Source organism: Pteropus vampyrus, unplaced genomic scaffold, assembly GCF_000151845.1.
Source record: "Pteropus vampyrus isolate Shadow unplaced genomic scaffold, Pvam_2.0 Scaffold28, whole genome shotgun sequence".
NCBI lineage: Eukaryota > Metazoa > Chordata > Mammalia > Chiroptera > Pteropodidae > Pteropus > Pteropus vampyrus.
In genome coordinates this window covers 217,376-235,754 of record NW_011888809.1, presented here as the reverse complement: position 1 = coordinate 235,754, position 18,379 = coordinate 217,376, and the positions used below count along the sequence as shown (strand labels likewise).

Sequence of the window (18,379 nt, the reverse complement as noted above, 5' to 3'; positions counted from 1 at the left end):
TCAAGGTCATCCTGTCCTCCTTCCTGTGATGGACACTGATGGACACTACCTCCTTGGATCACAGCATCTATTGGTTTCAGCAACACCATTATTCTCTCTACAGTCATTTCTTCGTAGTTTTCTTCAAGTATCAAGGGCTTTCTCCTTACTCCCCATCTGCCTATGTGTTCATCTGTTCATGTAGCTTACATTACGCTCTGTTAAGGGTTGAATTGCCTCCATCTAAAATTTATATATTGAAATCCTAACCCCTAATACCTCAGAATGTGACCTTATTTGGCAATACAGTCATTGCAGAAATAATTAGTGAAGATGAGGTCAAACCGGAGTACGGTGGGTCCCTAATCTGACTGGTATCCATATAAAAATGTGGATACATACGCATACACACATGCTTAGGGAGAATAGCATGTGAAGATGCAGGTAGAGATTGGGGTGAAGCTTCTACATGCCAAGGAATTGCCAGATTGCCAGAAACTAGAGGAGAGGTGTGGAACAGATTCTTCCTCACAACTCTCAGAAGGAACCAGTTCTGCTGACACCTTGATCTTGGACTTCTTGTCACCAGAATTGTGAGACAATAAAGTTCTGTTGTTTAAGATACCCAGTTTGTGGTACCTAGTTATGGCAACTCTGCAAACTAATATATCATCTAAATGCTGATGACTATCAAATCTCAAATTACAATCTCTAAGCCCCCGACTACTTCAAAAAATTGAACATGCTATTGATTTGTTCCAGATCTTAATTTATAAAGGTGACTGAGTGACAACATGGAGAGGTCAATGCTATGGAAAGGAAAGTTTAATGTTACAATTCCCCTAGAAATGAGAGGCACAGCACACCACACAGGACCACAGGTGGAAGCGCCAAGGTAAGGCAGAAGGCAGAAGGCAGAAGGCAAGGGAAAAGCTTAGGCCAGAGCCTTTATTAAATGAGAAAGGCAAGGCATGGCAGGGTAAATAGCTTTGGACTGGCTAATTGAATATTTTGGGCTGTCCCTGGTTGTCTGGGACCTGGCCCTGTGTTGATTTAGGACAGGGTATATATTGGTTTGGTGTGTGAGAGTTAAAGGAAGTGGCTCAGAGTATGGACTCTGGATGGCAGGGGACATGTAAACAACTTTGGCCATTAGTTTGGCTTTCTGATTAATGGAAGCCAAATAGACAATGTAATAAAACACAATTAGAACATTTACCAGCACCCCAACCTCTACATGTCTGAGTCAGAATATATCGTCTTCTTCCTCAAACCTTCTCCTCACCCAGTTTTCCTATCCCAGAGACAGGCACCATTATGCATCCCTGAATCAAAGCAGTCTGAAACCTGGGGGTCATCCATGATTCTTCCTTCTCCCCACACCTCCAACCTACTACCAAGTCCTATCAATTCAGCCTGTGTGAAGACCTTCACTTTCCCCCCAGTCCAGCCAGCCATTATCCTTGCCAAAGTTCTGCTAACAAGCCTCCTAATTGGCCTCTCCACTTCCATTCTCTTCCTCCTCCAATCCATTCAACAAGTAGCCCGAATGATTCTTCTAAAACAACTCTCAGCATGTCATCCACTCCTATATAAAACTCTGATGGCTTTCCTCCATCCTTAGGATAAATGCTAACATTCTTCATATAGCTGCTCACAACCTGGTTCTTGACCATCTCGTATGCTCCAGGCACACCAGATTTCTCTTGGTTCTTTTAAGAGGTCTCTCATATCCAGGCTTTTGCTTAGGCTGATTTCCTTTCCCGGAACAACTAACTATTCTTTACCTGGGAAACGCCTACTCATTTTTCGGTTTCGCCTTAAATGTACTGTCATTTGACATCCGGGTACACTTTCTCTCATCCCATGGAGTTTGAGAATGCTCCTCAGCGCTGCCACTGCAGCTAGACCTCCCCTTGTATAGCATCATGCTCTATTGCAGGGTTTAACCCTGACTACACAGTAGAATCTTCCAGAGAGCTTTTCAGTTATATTGATACCTAGGCTACACTCCAGATCAACTATATGGGGGCTGGAGCCTGGGGCACTGGTAGTTTTTAAAACTCCCAGATGATTCTAATCTTCTGTCAAGGTCGAGAGCCACTGCTCTAGATGAGTTGTTTCTACATCTCAGTGACGACAAGGACAGCATCCCGGGGATAGCCCAAGAGCCTGGTACAGAGTCGGTGAGGAGTAAAAATCTGTCGCACTTACTTGACAGGGATTATATCATACAGAGAGTGACACCGTATGATTTTAAACTATATGTGTGTATGACTATTGTAATGCCACCCACTCAGTAGCTGAAACCCAACAATGTGACAGGGTGGAGATTTACAGTGTGAATGGTTCTATCCAGTGTGTGAGGACCACTGTGAATGGCTGACACTGTGGGACTTCGGCATGGCAGACACTACGTGAATTAGCCATGTTCTGAGTGTGAACTTCACTGTGAATGGCTGTACTCTGTGTGACAAAGCAGAACGTCACCACTGGAGCGGCTGTGTCCCGTGTGTGACGGACTGAGCGGCTGGGGTACCTTGACCAGGCTGCCTTTCTTGCGCCGTCAGGGCAGAGTATGAGCAGGGAGCTGGAGGTGCCCCTCACCAAGATGGCGGCTATGCGGAGGCCGCTAATCCTTGCCAGGGGCTGCGCTGCTTGTGACCGCAAAGCGGAGAGAGGAGGCGCGAGACCCGGGCGGCGGGCTGGGGAGCCATTTGCGGGTCACTCAGGTCAGCGCCGCGCTGGGCGGCGGGCACGCCCGCGCTGTCCTAGCACCACCCCTCGCCTCGCCAGCCGCGGGACGCAAGGCGGTGGGCGGGGCCCCGAACCGCCGGGCACTGGAGGCGGGCCCTGCACAGGCCGCCCAATGGCGTGTAACGGGTGGGGCCCGGCGTTCACCTGCCGGCGGACTAGACAAAGTCAAGGCGCTGGAGCCAGTCAAGAACTTGGGAGTCGGAATACAGTATGCTGAGCTTCTCCTTAAGCCCCCTGAACGGCACCTGGACAGAGCTATTCTTTCGGCTTTGGGGTCTTGGCGTTGCCCTCTACTTGGGTTACTACTGGGCATGTGTGCCCCAGGTGGGTGCGGGTCCAGAGCTCTAGCCGTCGGGTTGGGGATACTCGGGTCTAGAGGGCAGCTTCCAGCTGGGGGCTTGAGCCCTTTGTGGGAACTGGCATGGTTGGGCCTCTCGTCCCAAGTGAAATTTGACGCCCCAACCCCACCACCATCCCCGCCGGCGCTCCAGCCAGGCTCCGCTTTGCTGTTATCTAATGGAGAGTTGGTTCTTCGCCCGCCTAGATTCTCTCTGCATCTCGCGTGCTCCCTGTAATAGCTGGGACTTTCCGGCTCCCTATGATGTGGACATTTGGGGAAAGGCGGGGTGGAAGGCATCCTGAGGTGTCAGGGATATACGCACGCTATGCTTTCCTTTTCTTTTTAGACAGTCTTGCTGTTTTTCATTAGCTGTATTGAATGAAGGAACCAGAGGCCTGTTGAGTTGTGGCTAACAGCACTCCATCAGCATAGTAGGGCCTTGCTTCTCAAGGGCTGGCAGAGGTTCCCCTTCTGGCTCAGGATTAATGGGTAACCCTAACTGCTCTTGCTCATTCAGCCCTGTATTAAGTTTGAGGCCCTCCATGTACAGTGCAGTCAGAAAGTCTGAAGGGGTTGACCTTGATGAACTTGGAGATTTCGTTCTCACTGAAAATACATAACTTACATATGCAGAAAAATCTAAATCTTTTCATCTTCATTAAACTCTGTTCTAGGTAGCTGAGTCTAACAAGAAACCTATTGATTCAAGCCCTTTAAAAACATCAATAGGAAATTTTAATGTCACCTGGACTTTTCTGTATTTCCAGAGCTTTCTATACTCACATGTAGTTTTGATAAGTCTACCTTAATAAAACAATTTTAAAAATCTGAACCTCACAATATCCTGTAAATCTTACATGTCTGATATAGAAGGTCACTCATTTCAGACCAGAGCTGTTCTTAACTAAACATTTTCCTTTGCTTGCATACAAAAGTCAGAGGCCTCTGCCACTTCATACTTCATACTCCAAACCCTTCCTTGACTGTCACATACTGGTTAAAATGCAGGAACAGTGCCATTCTGGAGGCCTTGAAGACATGGAGTTTGGATTATCCAGCATGGTTAACAGACTGGTATTGATTTGTCCACAGTGCCCAATGGCACATTACAATTTAATTCTCAGTGATGAGTCAAGAAATACTTCACTAGAGTTAAAATGAAACTAACCCACATAAATCAAACCTATGACCTAATTTATTAGCGCCTTGTTCTACACTACTGAGCTGTTTGACCAAGGATCTAATAAATTGATAACAACTCAAAATCTTGACAATTAGGATGTAATATAGTACAGTGACTAAGAGCATAAGCTCTAGTGTCAGACAGACCTGGGTCTGAATCTCAGCTTCACTGCTAAGCTTTGGCAAACTTCATGACCTTTGTCAAGTTACTCGACATTCAAAACTGTTTCTGCAGAGGGCTCACATTACCTATTTCAAAGAGCAGCTTTGTGAAGATCACAGGATATATCTATCACAGGATGTAAAATGCACTGAATAGATTTTACCACTAGTATTAGTGGTAATATAATTATATTTACATTATATATTATATATATTCCACTTTGCCTCTTGCTTGCTGTAACTTTGGGAAACTATCTGTGAATCATAGTTTCTTCATTTATATAATATCTTCATAAGGTTGGGCTTAGCCTGGTGCCTGCATATAGCATACAATGAATCACAGGTATTATTATTCCAGGGCGTAAAAACCAGAGTGTAACATCTCATAAGTTATGCTACCAACCTGGCCTCTAGTTCATTATTTACCCAGCCCCTTTTGAGTACCGAGACTGCAGAAGAGATAGGAATATGGTCCTCGGGTTGCTTAGGGCCTATGACAGAAATGCAGTTTGAGTCTAAGGCCTTTTGGCTTTGTATGGCATATTCCTTCATAAGCCTTCTTTGTGGCTAGGCCCTCTCATTTGCTAACGTCTGTCCAGAAGCAGTAAGCAGAGTTGTTGTAAATCAGAGCTGTCCCTTTGTCCTTATCTGTCCCTGTTATCCCATCCCTGTTAACTTCTCCCTGGCTGGCATGAAGGAAAATTTATTCATATTAGGACTAATCCTTCTTTAGAGTATGGTTGAACAGCTGAGGCCCCATGAATAAGAAAATGAGGTGCTGTGGTAGGAAGAAGCCTTTCAGCAGTGAACATACGCAGTAGGGAATATGCAACAATAGGGTGCTAAAATCAGGAGCCGCCTGCGCTGCCCAAGCTAATCTTGGGAAGATGACAGCGTGGATAATCCGACTGCAAGGCAAAGGCTGCAGGTTGAATGGTGCTGCATTTCTTCAGCCCCTGTCCGGGATCCCAGCCCTTCCTGCAAGGAATCAGCTGGGCAATTTATCTTGTATTATCTGCTCTCTCCAAAATGGGTTCAGGGCATGGATAGGCTAGGTGGAAGAGTCAGCACCCAGTCAGCTGCAGCAGCTCCTGGCCCTGGTTCTGAGTTGGTTCAGGGTCAGTTCTGGAGAGGTGACACTCCAGGACTGGGGTTCTTTGAGCCTCTAACTGGACTATATTAACAGAGGTGAATGCTAGATTTCTCACCCCCAGCTAAAGCAGTACCCTCCAGGCTGGCCTCTAGAGAAGGGTCACTCTGGTGTCTGATGCCTCACTAGCTTGGTGTAAAAATTAGGGGAGTGATACAGATTGTGTTGTGTGATTACAGAGGCCTCAACTGGTGACTGGGTCCCGGTTTCTGGCCTTCTTGGAGCAACATTGCCCAATCACTGTGGAGACTTTCTACCCTACGATATGGTGCTTTGAGGGGAGGTTACAAACCATCTTCCGCGTCTTACTGCAGCCCCGGCCTCTAGTCCCTTACTGGAGGTAAGAAGGGACACAAGGAGTTGAACACAAAGCTGCAAGTATAGGGGAATCCTGTCTACCTCTTTTAAAATGAAGGTAACCTTTTCCCCATCTGCCTCAGTGTGTTGAGGGGAACAATGAGAGTGGCTATATGGAGGGCTATTTAATTGCACAACCATAAGGTAATATTTAATCTTTTATGTCCCCGTTATTTCGTTATAGTCTTGTTTTATGTAATGCATACCCTCAAATGATGCTGATGGGAAGTTGTGGGAGTTGTTTGTGGTGGGACAGGGGATATACCTTTTTAAGTACATAGGAGTTCCTAATGGTATTTTTGTGTGCCCTTTTCTCCAAAATCACAGTGAAGTCCTCCAAACTCCAGATGGAGGACAGCTCTTGCTAGATTGGGCTGGCCAGAATGACAGCAGTCAATATCCTGACCCTGCCACACAGCCTATTGTATTACTGCTTCCTGGCATCACAGGCAGTAGCCAGGAGACATATATCTTGCACCTAGTCAACCAAGTTTTGAGGGATGGTTATAGGTAAGGATAAGCACAGCCCAGAGGAGTTGGGTGGTATATGAAAACTGGTTAACAGGGAGGTCAATTCAGACTGGCAGCTATGGGGAGATGGTGCTATGTGAAAGGCACCTTTTGACTGCTCTTTCAGGATACCAAAGAGGGGCTTCTAGGGAGGGTCTGGCTAAGATGTGCGTGTGTGTATCACAGGGCCGTCGTATTCAATAACCGGGGTTGCCGTGGAGAAGAACTGCTGGTGAGTACCCTCCTTCCTCAAAGGAGCCCCTGACCCAACTCCCTTAAGATCCTTGGCTCTGTGGTTCTACTTACCTATACTTCTCCCATTTCCTTTCCATTCTTCTGCCTTCTGGCTGGGGCCTCCCAATGATCTGGTTTGCCTCAGACCCACAGGACCTTTTGTGCCAGCAATACTGAAGATCTAGAGACAGTTGTGAACCACATCAAGCACCGCTACTCCCAAGCTCCACTGCTGGCTGTGGGCATCTCTCTCGGAGGGTAAAGCCTATCTGGGCTTAACCCAAACACCGTCTCCCTTTGTTTCTTTCCTCCTCCATATCCTCTCATTTCCTGTCCCAACTCATTAATGCAAACCCTTTTTTCATGGCTACTGCTCCAATCCTGCAGGATATTAGTGCTGAACCACCTGGCACGAATGGGGCTGGCTGCAGGGTTGGTGGCAGCACTGACTCTGTCTGCATGCTGGGATTCCTTTGAGACTACCTGCTCCCTGGAGACCCCACTCAACTCACTGCTCTTTAATCAGCGCCTCACTGCTGGGCTCTGCCAAATTGTGGACCGGTAGGGTCTTGGCAAGTGGGAGGGGGCAGCAGACAGGGTAGAATGGCAGACATGCCAGGTTCTCCCAGTGCTTGGGTCAGTCCTGTATCTGAGCTTTTTCACTCATGAAATAAACAGAAGCTGGGTGCTCTGGTCAAGTCAGCAGAGCCAAACCTCTAAGTGCTCTTTTGCAGAAACAGAAAAGTGATGGAAAAGGTTGTAAACGTAGATTCTGTGCTACAGGTATAGTCTTTCAACCATCTTCCCTCTGCTCAAAACTGTTCTTCCATTATCTTCCTATTCCCTATCCTCATCCTAGCCTATCCCACCCTCCACCACCTGCAGGCCCGCACAATCCGCCAGTTTGACGAGCGCTACACAGCTACGGCCTTTGGATATCAAGACTGTGTTTCCTACTACCAGGCAGCAAGCCCAAGAACCAAGGTAGATGCCATCCAGATCCCTGTGCTCTGCCTCAATGCAGCTGATGACCCCTTCTCCCCAGTCCATGGTGAGCACCCTGAATATGGATGCTATACACTAGAAAGACAATGGGCCATGAGGTGCAAGTGGAGAGCCTGGGCTCTCAGTAAAGGCTGGGGCTCCTGACCTTCTCTCCAACCCTCCCCCCAGCTCTTCCCTTACAGGCTGCTCAGCAATCTCCCCATGTTGCACTGCTCGTCACAGCCCAGGGTGGCCACATTGGCTTCCTGGAAGGGCTGTTCCCCTGGCAGCACTGCTACATGAGCCGCCTCTTCCATGAGTATGCCAAAGCCATCTTTCAGCACCCAGCAGAGCTGCTCAGCCTCAGGGCTCCCTCACCTTCAGAAGGAGGCAAGAGCTGATGAGAGTACCATTGGGGGTCTCAGTTCAGTCTTCCCTTGTTTATTAAATATAAACCTTTCCTGCCAAATGGGCTGAGGTTCACTTTCCCTTTTCTCAAGGCTAGGTTAGGCCATCCAGGAATTTACTTCATATTTACCCTGGCTGGCTTAGAGCTATGTAGCTGAACCCACAAATTACCTTTTGCCTCTTCTTTCTCTAACAGCAAGTCACAGGCCAGCAAATGCCAGGGGCTCATGTGAAGAGCAACTGGCCACAGATTGTGAAGGGAGAAGGAGAAATGGATTATTTCTGCAGGAAGGATAGCAATGCCTCCAGATTCTGGGGCATCTTCACATATTTCTGGAGAAAGGACAGACTCAACTCTGGAGCCTCTGGTGGGCAGAGGAAAGGAGGCAGGAGGTGTAGCTTGGGCTGCAGACACCACTGTCTTGGGTGGATCCACAGATGATGAATGCAGGGTTCCCAGGGTTCAGAGTTGCACAGAGCTGCAGGCAGTACCCATCAAGTCTCATCTGAGGACACCTCAGTTGTGGTGGACCCGGGTGGAGTGAGCAACAGGGTCCAGGCCTCCACTCTGGTCCAGAAGGTGGCAGTGTCCAGGCCCCTGTTTCCCTGGGAGCAGTGAGGCTAAAGAAAACCTGGAAAGGCACTCTGGAGCAGCAGGATGGTCATAACAATAAGCCCAACACATAGCAGCAGCAGCAGCCACACAGGAACACTCCCTGCAAGGGAGGGTAAGGGAAGAAGTTAGGGGGCTGCTAATGGGCTTTACAGTCTAAAGAACAGAACCCTCAACTGCTTCTATTCAAGGACGGGGCAGATGGCTACAAACAAACAGCCCATTCACTAGGGGGCAAATTTTTGCTGAGGCTGAAGATTGGGTGGTACCCCCTATCCCGATGACTCACGCCGTGAGGGTAGCAGGTGCATCTGGCAACGACTATCCACAGCCACAGAGAACAGGGCAGTTTCGTGGGACCCAAGGAGCTCTGGACCACGACCCTTCTCAGGTAGAAAGGCCACATCTGTCACCACAATGCCATGGGCCTCCCTCACATAGTAGAGGCGCTGAAAACAGGAGAATTAGTGAGGGAAAGGCCAGTTGGGAACATTCCTTCTGGAAAACATCCCCCCTACCCCTACAAGGCTTTCCCTCTACAGGTTGGCCAGACTCCTTCCTGCACACTCAGGGTAGAAGCAGGCCTAGAGTCCCCACCCCAAAGAGTCCTCAGGGCTGTGCCCACCTCTACCCATTACCTGGAGAGAGAAAGCTATGTAGATGGCAACAGAGCCAGTGACCGTGCCCAAGCCTAGGAAGGTACCCGATTCACTGCAACAGACAATAAAATGCTCATTGTCCTAGAGGCCTGCGCATCAACACTCATTCACTAACAATGGTCCTCAGGGACTCAGGCGGGACTCCTTCCCAAGCTCCCCCAGCCACCCTCACATCCAGCCAAGCCAGCAATGTCTCACACCTGACACTAAGGCAGGAGATGACTTCATGGCCACAGGATTTGGTCCGAAGGGGCAAGAAGGTGGAGCCATCCCAGGCTGTGAGGTAGCAGGGTTGGGGCTGACGCAGACGCTTGTGAGGAATCTGCACTGTGAAGAGTCGCAGACTGGCAGGCTGGTCTGGAACCTGTCCAAACCTGGGGGTCGGGCGAGAAGCTGTTAAGCTCCTGGGGCCTGCCCAGACTTCCTCAAGAGTTTGTACCCTCCTGCACCCTAGTCAGGCCAGAGGTAACACCCGCCAAGGCTATGATCCTCTCCAGCTTCCCCCAAGACTTTTTACACTTCCCCATATCTAGGCTGAGCCTCTTTTAGCCACCCTCCAGGGCCTTCGCACCTGCAGGCCTGGTAGCGGTAAGTCGTGTTAGAAAAGGTGGGTCCGTTCTCTTGCCAGTGCAGATGTGTCACCAGTTGATCCTTCTGCCACACGGAGGCCTTAAGGTCCCAGCCCACAGTTACCAACTAGTCAGGAATCGAGATTCCAAGGATGGACAGTTAGGAGATCCACTTATAGAACATGCAGCGTAACTACCTACTTTCTCCACCCTCTCACCTCCTCACCTTGCCATCAGGGCCCAAAGCCAGGTCCTCAATCTCCCCTTCATGGGCTTTGAACTCCAGCACTTTCTCTAGGCTGGGTACCTGCAGCCAAACCACCACTATGGTTAGCCCAGGTACTCAGCAAGAGCACAGATTCTCCCACCCCTCTTCTCTTCTTATGGCCACTCAGCACAAGTTTCACTCCCAGGTTTCCAGAACCTACGTTCAGTTTCTCACAATTCTGGCCTTGCTGCTACTGACATTCCTCTTCCCTAATCCACCAAAACCACACCTTCCAGACACGAATGTAGCCATCCGTCCCTCCAGTGGCAAGCAGGGTATTATCATGGTTGAAGCATACGACTTTCTGCAGTGGATCAGGGCCAAAGTCCGTCTGCACCGCCTGCAAATTCTCTACTCTGAGTTCTACTCCCTCCTGATGGGTTTCAGCTCCAGATTTCTTCTCTGCTGGGGCTGACCCCTTCCTTTGGCGAGGCCCCTGCTCCTTGGAACCTGCAACACAAACAGCCCACCAGATTCCAGGCTTCTATAGTAATGTGTCAGCCCCCTCTCTCCACCAGCTTCCTGCTGCTACCATAACCCCACTTCCAGCCCCACTTCTCTAGAAACCAAGATGAGAGTAATCTTACTCATGTAAGCCTTTCCCCAAAGCTAGAGAGGGGGCTTCTCACCTGCCTTCTCTGCCTTGTTTTTGCCCTTCTGCTGGTGGGTCTGGAAGCGCAGGAGCTGACAGTGGGCATCCTGCCCTGCAGCAAGGATGTTACCAGCTAGGGCCAAATTCATGGTGGCCCGTGTCTCTGTGTCATGGGAGTGTAGCAAGGAGGCGCTCAGGCGCCCATTAATCTGCTCTAGCTGCAAAAAGTGCTGTGGGAGAGGGAACCAGAATGAGCGAGGTTCAGGGGTGCCTGGAGTTTACGTCAAGGCAAACTTGCATCCTGTAGTCTGATGCCCTACCCCTTTGCTTACCACACTTTCTAGTCACAAGGCTTTCTCCAACCCATTTTTCTTTTTTCTTTTTTTTTGAACAAATCTGTAAGGCGGGCAGGGTTGGGATTTATTACCCCCAGTTTACAGAATAGGGTGCCGCTTTGAAAAGTTAAGAAACCTAGCCTACGGGCCAAATGCAGCACTCTAGCCGCAATTAGAGGGCAGACCTCTCCGTAGCCTCCGCTCAGGGGGCCAGGACAAGACCCCCGAGTTGCCCCTGAGGTCGAGTTGAAGTGTTCTTGCTTACGCAGCGCTGTGTGCAGTTTTTACTTTACCTTAGGAATGTCTCGATTGCCCAGTGAGCAAGTTCTCAGCTGAATCTCGCTCGGGCACTCCCAGCATGAAGGGGATTTCCACTGGGGAGGAGCAGGGTCCGAAGCTGGGGTACGGCCCGCCCCCACGACCCTCCCGGAATCGCCCTCAGCCTGTGGGGTGACTCGGCCCCAGGGGCCCTGCGCTCTTACCACACCATTCTTTATGCCTGTCTTGGCGGCGCCTCCTCCGCCCGCAGCGATGAGCAGCCCCGTGCTGGGGTCGACTTGAAGCGCGTACAGCGGGAACGGGGCCCGGTACAGCTCTGGCGCCCGGCGCCGGCCCATGCCGCTCCCCGCCGGCTTCACTGTCCGCACCGCGGCACCTGGGACATGCCACGCCCGGCCGTCGATTCTTGCCCCAGCCGCTGCTGAATTTGGTTCGGTCACCGCCGGCAGCACTCCTGACCCCTCTCACAAGGGGCGAGTTGCCAAAACTCTAATCACACACGGCAACCGGTTCTCTGTCCCAGGCACCTACCCCGGGTCTCCCTGACGCTCAGTGCGCACGCGCACCCCGCCTGCACTCCTCGCGCAGGCGCAGAACCGCCAATACGCGTCAGCACTAGCCGGCCTGTTGTGGCGGAATACTAGGGGTCAGGATTCGGTTCTCCTGCGCCCCTTGTGACATCAGACTCCGCCATCTTTTTGCAGGGATTTGACAGGTGCGCTTCTGCGCTGGGGGAAAGCTCTTGGTGATTCTGGAGGAGGGGGAGGAAGGGAGCTGATAAAAGTTCAGGGAGGTTATTAAACCTTTAATAAAGAAATGCTTGGATTAGGGCTCTCTACCCTTCAGGAATGATAGGCAGACTCGTATAAGCGCAGCCTTTGTTTTACCCGAGAGAAAGTGGTTTGTCTGAGGTCATAATATAGGAAAGTGGCGTGAGAATTACACACATTGACTAAATATTAAACCAGGTTTGTATTCAGAGCCTGCTGTATGCTGTTACACGCGGGAAACTGGCTGATCAGCACACGCCAGACCACAGGGAACCCACAGGAAGATTCTTGCTCTAACGGCTAGTTCCCCATGCCTTTGACGCTGCATACCCATACCCTAAAAGGAAAACAAATAACTGAATTCTTCAAACATTAGGGATCTCGTTCTCTGGCTTTGAGAGGCGACCACGTCTGTCTGTGGAACCCTACTTTTTTCTCTAATATAAACTTTCCTTTTATCTCTGACTGGCTCACGCTTAAATTCTTTCCTGTGTGGAGTCAAGGACCCTCTCTTGGCCAGTGTAGGGCTCAAGTCCCCACTTGGAGATTCTCCCTGTTTTGCATCAGTCACACATGGGAAATGTTACCTCTTAATGGAGGCAGTGTGGACTTTAAAACAAATCTGGCTTCAAATTTCGAACCTATCGCTTCCTAGTATGAAAAAAATCACTATTTACCTTAACACCTATCCATGATCCGCAGCCATTCTCATAGCTGTTGAGGATTTGTGGGCAGGGGCTGCTTCCCACTGACACCCTCAGAAGCAGGCAACCCAGGCCCCAGCAGGACAGATCTTGTCTCTGCCTGACACCGCACCCTCCCAAGGGGGCCCTTGGGTTTCTGATCTCCAATGTGAGGGTCCCTATGTTCTCTGAGTAAATGCTAGGAGTGCTCTTTCTTACAAGGAGACACCTACTGCTCCCCTGGTCTCATCAGCATGCATCCTTATTAACCTAAATTTCCCCCAGAGGAAAAGGCCCAGTGGCTTCATCATTGGGGATGCCATTATCTGTCTCATTAAATTGATTTAAATGTGTAAAAGACCCGCCAGAGCCCTCTGCACATCTCAGGTGCTCAAGCCTTCTGAGTCCCATGCCCGCCTCAGATACATGTCATCCGTTCTCCCTGGCACTGTTTCCTTTGACTCTCCTTAACCCCTTGCTTGGTCCTGGCCCCCTTGTAGGTACCCACTGTGTTGGCTCAGCAGGACACACACACAAATTTTTCAGGGTCAGGCTTTATTGGATACATTAAGGCTTAATGGGGCCTCGGGTGCTTTGGTCCTCTTCAGCCAGGAGAGAGCAGACTCCACAACGGGCTCCCAGGGTTCAAGGCTGGAGAACACACCTGACCTCCAGCTAGCCAGCCCTTCAGGGTGTCTCGGGGGCTTCCCGAGATCTGGGCCCTGGTAGGGACGGTGGGGTTTGGAGGAGGTGCTCCAGGGAGCCTTCGTGGCTCTGGAGCTAGGGTGGCGACTTTCGGAAAATAGGCTCTGGAGAGGCAGGCTTCTTTGGAGCAGAGGAAGGATTGGGCTTCAGGGAGACAGTGGCCTGTTTTGGTGCCTGAAGTGGAGGCCCTGAACATCGCGTGGAGTTTGGTGGCTGAGGGCCTGCAGACCTGAGGCTCCTGGTCTGGGAGGGTGTGCCTGGGGCTGAATTTGCTGGGGCCTGAGCCGCTGCTGGGGCCTGAGGTGCCCGGGTTTGATACCCACGGGCCTGAGGGGCCTTGCCCTGAGGGCCTACTTCCTCCGGCTTTTTTTCTGGCAACAGGTGCAAAGCCCTGGCCTGGCCACGAGGCAGGCGGAGGCCAAAGCCGATGCCTATGCGGAGTGGTCCAGATTCCTGGCCCTGTGCATAGGGCAGTAGTTGGGGGAAGGCAAGCAGCCGGGGTCCAGTCTTGTACCTGGGGATGGGGCAAGAGGGGCTGCGGGGCCGGAGACACACCAGACATATAGGATACTCCACGACGGGAGCCTCGCCGGTTGTGCCTAGCCACAGGCGCTGCAAAAGCAGTAGCCGCAGGTCGTGTGCGATGCGGCGGTGCCCCAGATGGACCACCAGGGCCTGGGCCAGGGCTCCTGGGTCCCTGAACTCTGCAGGGTCCCTCTCGCTTGCCACGCATCCCCCCACCACCCCAGGGGACCTGGTGTCCTGGTACTGATGCCAGTGCCATGTCTGCCTGTTAGAGCGGACCCCAGGAGAAGGTAGGCTGGGGCTTGGGGAAGTGATTGTGGAGCTAGGTATGTCTTCGGGGCGGAAGGGAGACTGGCAGCGTGAGTAGGGGAGGGAGGAGTTCTGTGGCTGAGAGGGAGAGGAGGAGTGAGTAGGAGGAGGTGAAGGGTATAGCTGATGGGAGGGAGAGGAAGAATGTGGGAGAGAGAGAGAGAGGTAATTCTGATGAAAGAAAGTTGGGGAACTTGGGAGAAAGGAAGAGCAGGGATGTAGGACAAAGTCAGAATTTGAGTCAGAAGAATAGAAATGGGAGCCAGGAGAGTGGGACTGTGAGGGAAGAGAGCAAGGCTGGTGGGAGGGAGTAAGTGATTTCTGGGGAGGCAGAGGCTGGAGGTTGGGGGGATGGGAGTCCACAAGTTGTGAGGGGCCCTGAGGGGGGTGTCCAGGGGGCACTGAGTTCTGTAGCAGCACCTGGTTCTTGTTTTGAGGCAACATTGCCTTGAATCCGGAAAGGACTAGGGTGTCAAGACCAGAGACTTAGAGACCTGGCAGAGTCAAGACCAGTGTCTCTGAGGCCAGATGTAGCTGAGAAACCAAGGCTGCCTGTGCACAGTGTGTGGCTCCAGCCTGGTATTGGTGTTCCAGTAGCACCGGGTTCTCTGGGTGTTCAGGCAGGAACTTGGGTCTAAACTTGGCCACTCCCTTCTCTGCAGTCAGCCATTGGTGAGGGTTGTATAGGGATGGAGAATCAGAGCTGCCTTTTGGGAGCTCAGGGGCAGCAGCAGTTATTCGAATTAGCCAGAAAGGAAGACACAGCCTATAGGACCTGTAGAGAAAGAAACAGAGCCCAAGATATTGGGAGAATCAGTCCATTTCTGGCTCTGCCTCATGTGCCAGTTCCAGTCTGGTCCACCAAGACCCATGTCACCTTTGGAGTCAGAAGAACTGGCAAAATGCTCCAGGGGAGGTTAGTTGAGAAGGAGAAGAATAGGGAGAGAAGGTAGGATGGAGTTAGATGAAGGGGCTTGGGAGATGGGGACTGAGATGAGACTAGGAATTGAGGTGAACTCTTACCAATGAGGGTTCCACTGGGCTGTGTTTCGCGAGGCACTTTAACAATGAGGGGACCTGAGACAAAGAGTAGGAGTCACTACAAAGTGGATGACCACCGCGCCGCCCTCCCCCACAGCACCCTTTGCCCTGGACTCACTCTGGCCCAGATTTCTGTCTGAGCCTTGCCCTCAATCCTCCTTCAGCCAGGTGGAGGTTTTCCGTTACAGGCTTTTGTTGTCCTAAACCTGAACGAGGTATTCTGCAGGCATTCTGGTTTCCTGTAACTCCGGTTCCCCTGCCCCCTTGTCGCTCCTAATGCTGCTGTCCTCTGGCTCAGCCTGGCCCAGGCCTAGGTGGCTTATCACACCCAGCAGCAGCAGTAGCAATGGGGCTGGCTGGTGAAAGCCTCAGGGAGACTGCAACTCTCTCTAAGGGGCGGCGTTGCCGCCCCCCTTGGGAGCTAGGAGCCCCATTTCCTGAGGGCAGTTCTCCATGACATCTAATGGCTATGTCACAAAGGTCAAGTGCTGACATCATAGATTCTCCACCTTAAGGCTCCGGGATCTTCTTTCAGAGATCATCCAAAGGCTGGCCCTTGACAAAACTGAAGCTGGCAAAATTCTTTGGGGCACTCAAGTCTCCTCTTCAGGCCCTACTTTCCACTTCTGCTCTCTGCCCATGTATCACTTCCTCCATCCAGCGTTCTCCTGAACTATACGGCCTATTTGGGCTGGGCCCTCCAACTTCCTGGTTTTTTTTTTTTTTTTTTTTTTTTTGCTTTCTGAGCAGTGGCTCATGCTCCACATCTCTCCACTCCTTGAAATACACTCATATGTTTTAATAACTACTTCCTTAACAGCTTTATTGAGATATAATTCAAATATCATATAATCCACCTATTTAAAGTGTGCAATTCACTGTTTTCTAGTATACTCACAGGGTTGTGCAACCATCACTACAATCTAATCTTAGGACTCTTTTGTACTCCCCAGAATGAAATCTCATACCCATTAGCAGTCATTCCTCATTCCTCCCTCCCTCCAGTCCCTGGAAACTATAAATTTACTTACTTTTCTGTAGATTTGCATAGTCTAGAAATTTTACATAAGTGGTGTCATATAATATGTCGCCTTTTGTGTCTGGCTTCTATCACTTAGCATAATGTTTTCTAAGTTCATTCGAATTGTAACATGTATCATTGCTTTATTCCTTGTTATTGCCAAATAATATTCCTTTATATGCATATACCGTATTTTGTTTTCTCATTCATCAATTGTTGGATATCTAGTTGTTTTTACTCTTTTGGTGATTATGAACAATGGGGCTATGAACATTCTTGCACCACATTTGTATGGACATATATTTTCATTTACCTTGATTAGACAACTGGGAGTAGAATTGTTTAGTCACATAGTGAGTCTATATTTAACATTTTGAGGAACTGCCAAAATTTCCAAATTAGCTGTACGATTTTTCAATCCCCCCATCAGTATATGAAGGCTCCGATTTTTCCTATCCTCACCAACACATGTTATTATCTGTCTTTTTGATTTTAGCAATTCCAGTGGATGTGAGGCAGTATAATGTGGTTTTAGTTTACATTTTTCTAATGACTAATGATATTGAGCATCTTTTCATGTGCTTATGGGCTATTTATCTTTGGCAAAATACCTGTTCAAATCTTTGGCCCCTTTTTTAATTAGATGTTTGTGTTCATAATGCTAAATCATAAGAGTTCTTATATATTTTGGATACTTATATAGTCCCTTATCAGATATCTGATTTACAAATATTTTCTCCCATCCTCTGGGTTATCTTTTTACTTCCTTGATGGTCTCCTTTGATGAACAAATGTTTTTAAATGTGATAAAGTCCCATTTATCTATTTTTTCTTTTCTTGCTTGCTTTTGGTGTCTTATTTAAGAAACCATTGCCTAACCCAATGTCACAAAGATTTGCTCTGTTTTCTTCTCAGACTTCTGTAGTTTTAGCTCTTACATTTAGGTCTGTGATCCATTTTAAGTTAATTTTTGTATATGATCTGAGGTAGAGGTCTGACATCATTCTTTTGCATGTGTAAATATCCAATTGTCCCAACACCATTTATTGAAAAGACTGTTCTTTCCCCACTGAACTGTCTTGGCATCCTTATCAAAAATCAGTGGACCATTGCTTTAGTTTCCTATTTCCCCTGTAGCAAATTACCTCATACTTAAGTGGCTTAAAACAACACAAATATATTGTTTTATAGTTCTGTAGATTAGAAGTTCAACATGAGTCTAACTGGGTTAAAATCAAGACGTTGGCAGGACTGTGTTCCTTTCTGGAGGCTCTTAGGGAGAATCCATTTCCTTGCTTATTCCAGTTTATAGAAGTTGCCCACATTCCTTGGTTTATGGTCCCTCTCCTTCATCTTCAAAGCCAGCACCATTGTATTTCTATGACCATTTTTGAAATAATAGACACATCTCCCTCTGACTCTGAACGCTTCTACCTCCTTTTTCAACTTTTAAGGACCCACATAATTACATTGGGCCCAGCTGGGTAATCCAGGATAATCTGTTTTAAAGTGAGCTGATTAGCAACCTTAATTTTCCCTTCCCATGTAACCTAACATTTTCATAGGTTATAGGGATTAAAACATTTGGGAGAGGCATTACTTTACCTACCAAAACCTTAAATGTCTTTCCTTTCCAATTTGGATGCTGTTTATTTCTTTTTCTTGCCTACCTGCCTTGCTAGAAACTTCAGGAAAAATTGAATGGAAATGGCTAGAGTGGACATCCTTGTCTTTCTTGTTCCTGATCTTATGGAGAAAGAATTTAGTGTTTCATCTTTAAATATATTGTTAGCTGTGAGTTTTTCATAGATGCCCTCTGCTGAATGGTTTTATTGTAAAGGGTGTTGGATTTTGTCAAATGCTTTTTCTGCATCTATTGAGTGATCATGTGGTGATTGTCCTTTGTTCTATTAATATCATGTATTACAGTAATTAATTTTTGAGTGT

At 49.1% G+C, this 18,379-nt stretch overlaps 3 protein-coding genes across 5 annotated transcripts; 1 reads left to right on the top strand and 2 right to left on the bottom strand.

Moving 5' to 3' along the window:
- Window positions 1–2,157: 2,157 nt before the first annotated feature.
- ABHD1 (abhydrolase domain containing 1) lies at window positions 2,158–8,086 on the top strand. 2 transcript variants are annotated; one of them, XM_011356495.2, is made up of 9 exons: window positions 2,158–3,060; window positions 5,750–5,910; window positions 6,255–6,437; window positions 6,624–6,669; window positions 6,817–6,929; window positions 7,059–7,232; window positions 7,406–7,454; window positions 7,557–7,722; window positions 7,845–8,086. In XM_011356495.2, the coding sequence occupies exons 1-9, from the start codon at window positions 2,947–2,949 to the stop codon at window positions 8,054–8,056; spliced, it is 1,218 nt and encodes a 405-aa protein (XP_011354797.1). In that variant the 5' UTR covers window positions 2,158–2,946; the 3' UTR covers window positions 8,057–8,086. The 2 variants fall into 2 exon arrangements, with proteins under 2 accessions (XP_011354797.1, XP_023384282.1); XM_023528514.1 differs by lacking the exon at window positions 7,059–7,232.
- PREB (prolactin regulatory element binding) lies at window positions 8,075–11,955 on the bottom strand. 2 transcript variants are annotated; one of them, XM_011356496.2, is made up of 9 exons: window positions 11,582–11,955; window positions 10,802–10,994; window positions 10,402–10,622; window positions 10,131–10,211; window positions 9,907–10,031; window positions 9,536–9,709; window positions 9,315–9,387; window positions 8,966–9,125; window positions 8,075–8,779 (listed from the first exon to the last, which is right to left on the bottom strand). In XM_011356496.2, the coding sequence occupies exons 1-9, from the start codon at window positions 11,714–11,716 to the stop codon at window positions 8,685–8,687; spliced, it is 1,257 nt and encodes a 418-aa protein (XP_011354798.1). In that variant the 5' UTR covers window positions 11,717–11,955; the 3' UTR covers window positions 8,075–8,684. The 2 variants fall into 2 exon arrangements, with proteins under 2 accessions (XP_011354798.1, XP_023384281.1); XM_023528513.1 differs by lacking the exon at window positions 8,966–9,125 and having other exon boundaries at window positions 8,726–8,779.
- A 1,656-nt stretch (window positions 11,956–13,611) lies between these two features.
- PRR30 (proline rich 30) lies at window positions 13,612–14,814 on the bottom strand. Its single transcript, XM_011356610.2, has one exon. It carries the CDS (start codon window positions 14,812–14,814, stop codon window positions 13,612–13,614), a length of 1,203 nt encoding a protein of 400 aa, XP_011354912.2.
- Between the last annotated feature and the right edge of the window lie 3,565 nt (window positions 14,815–18,379).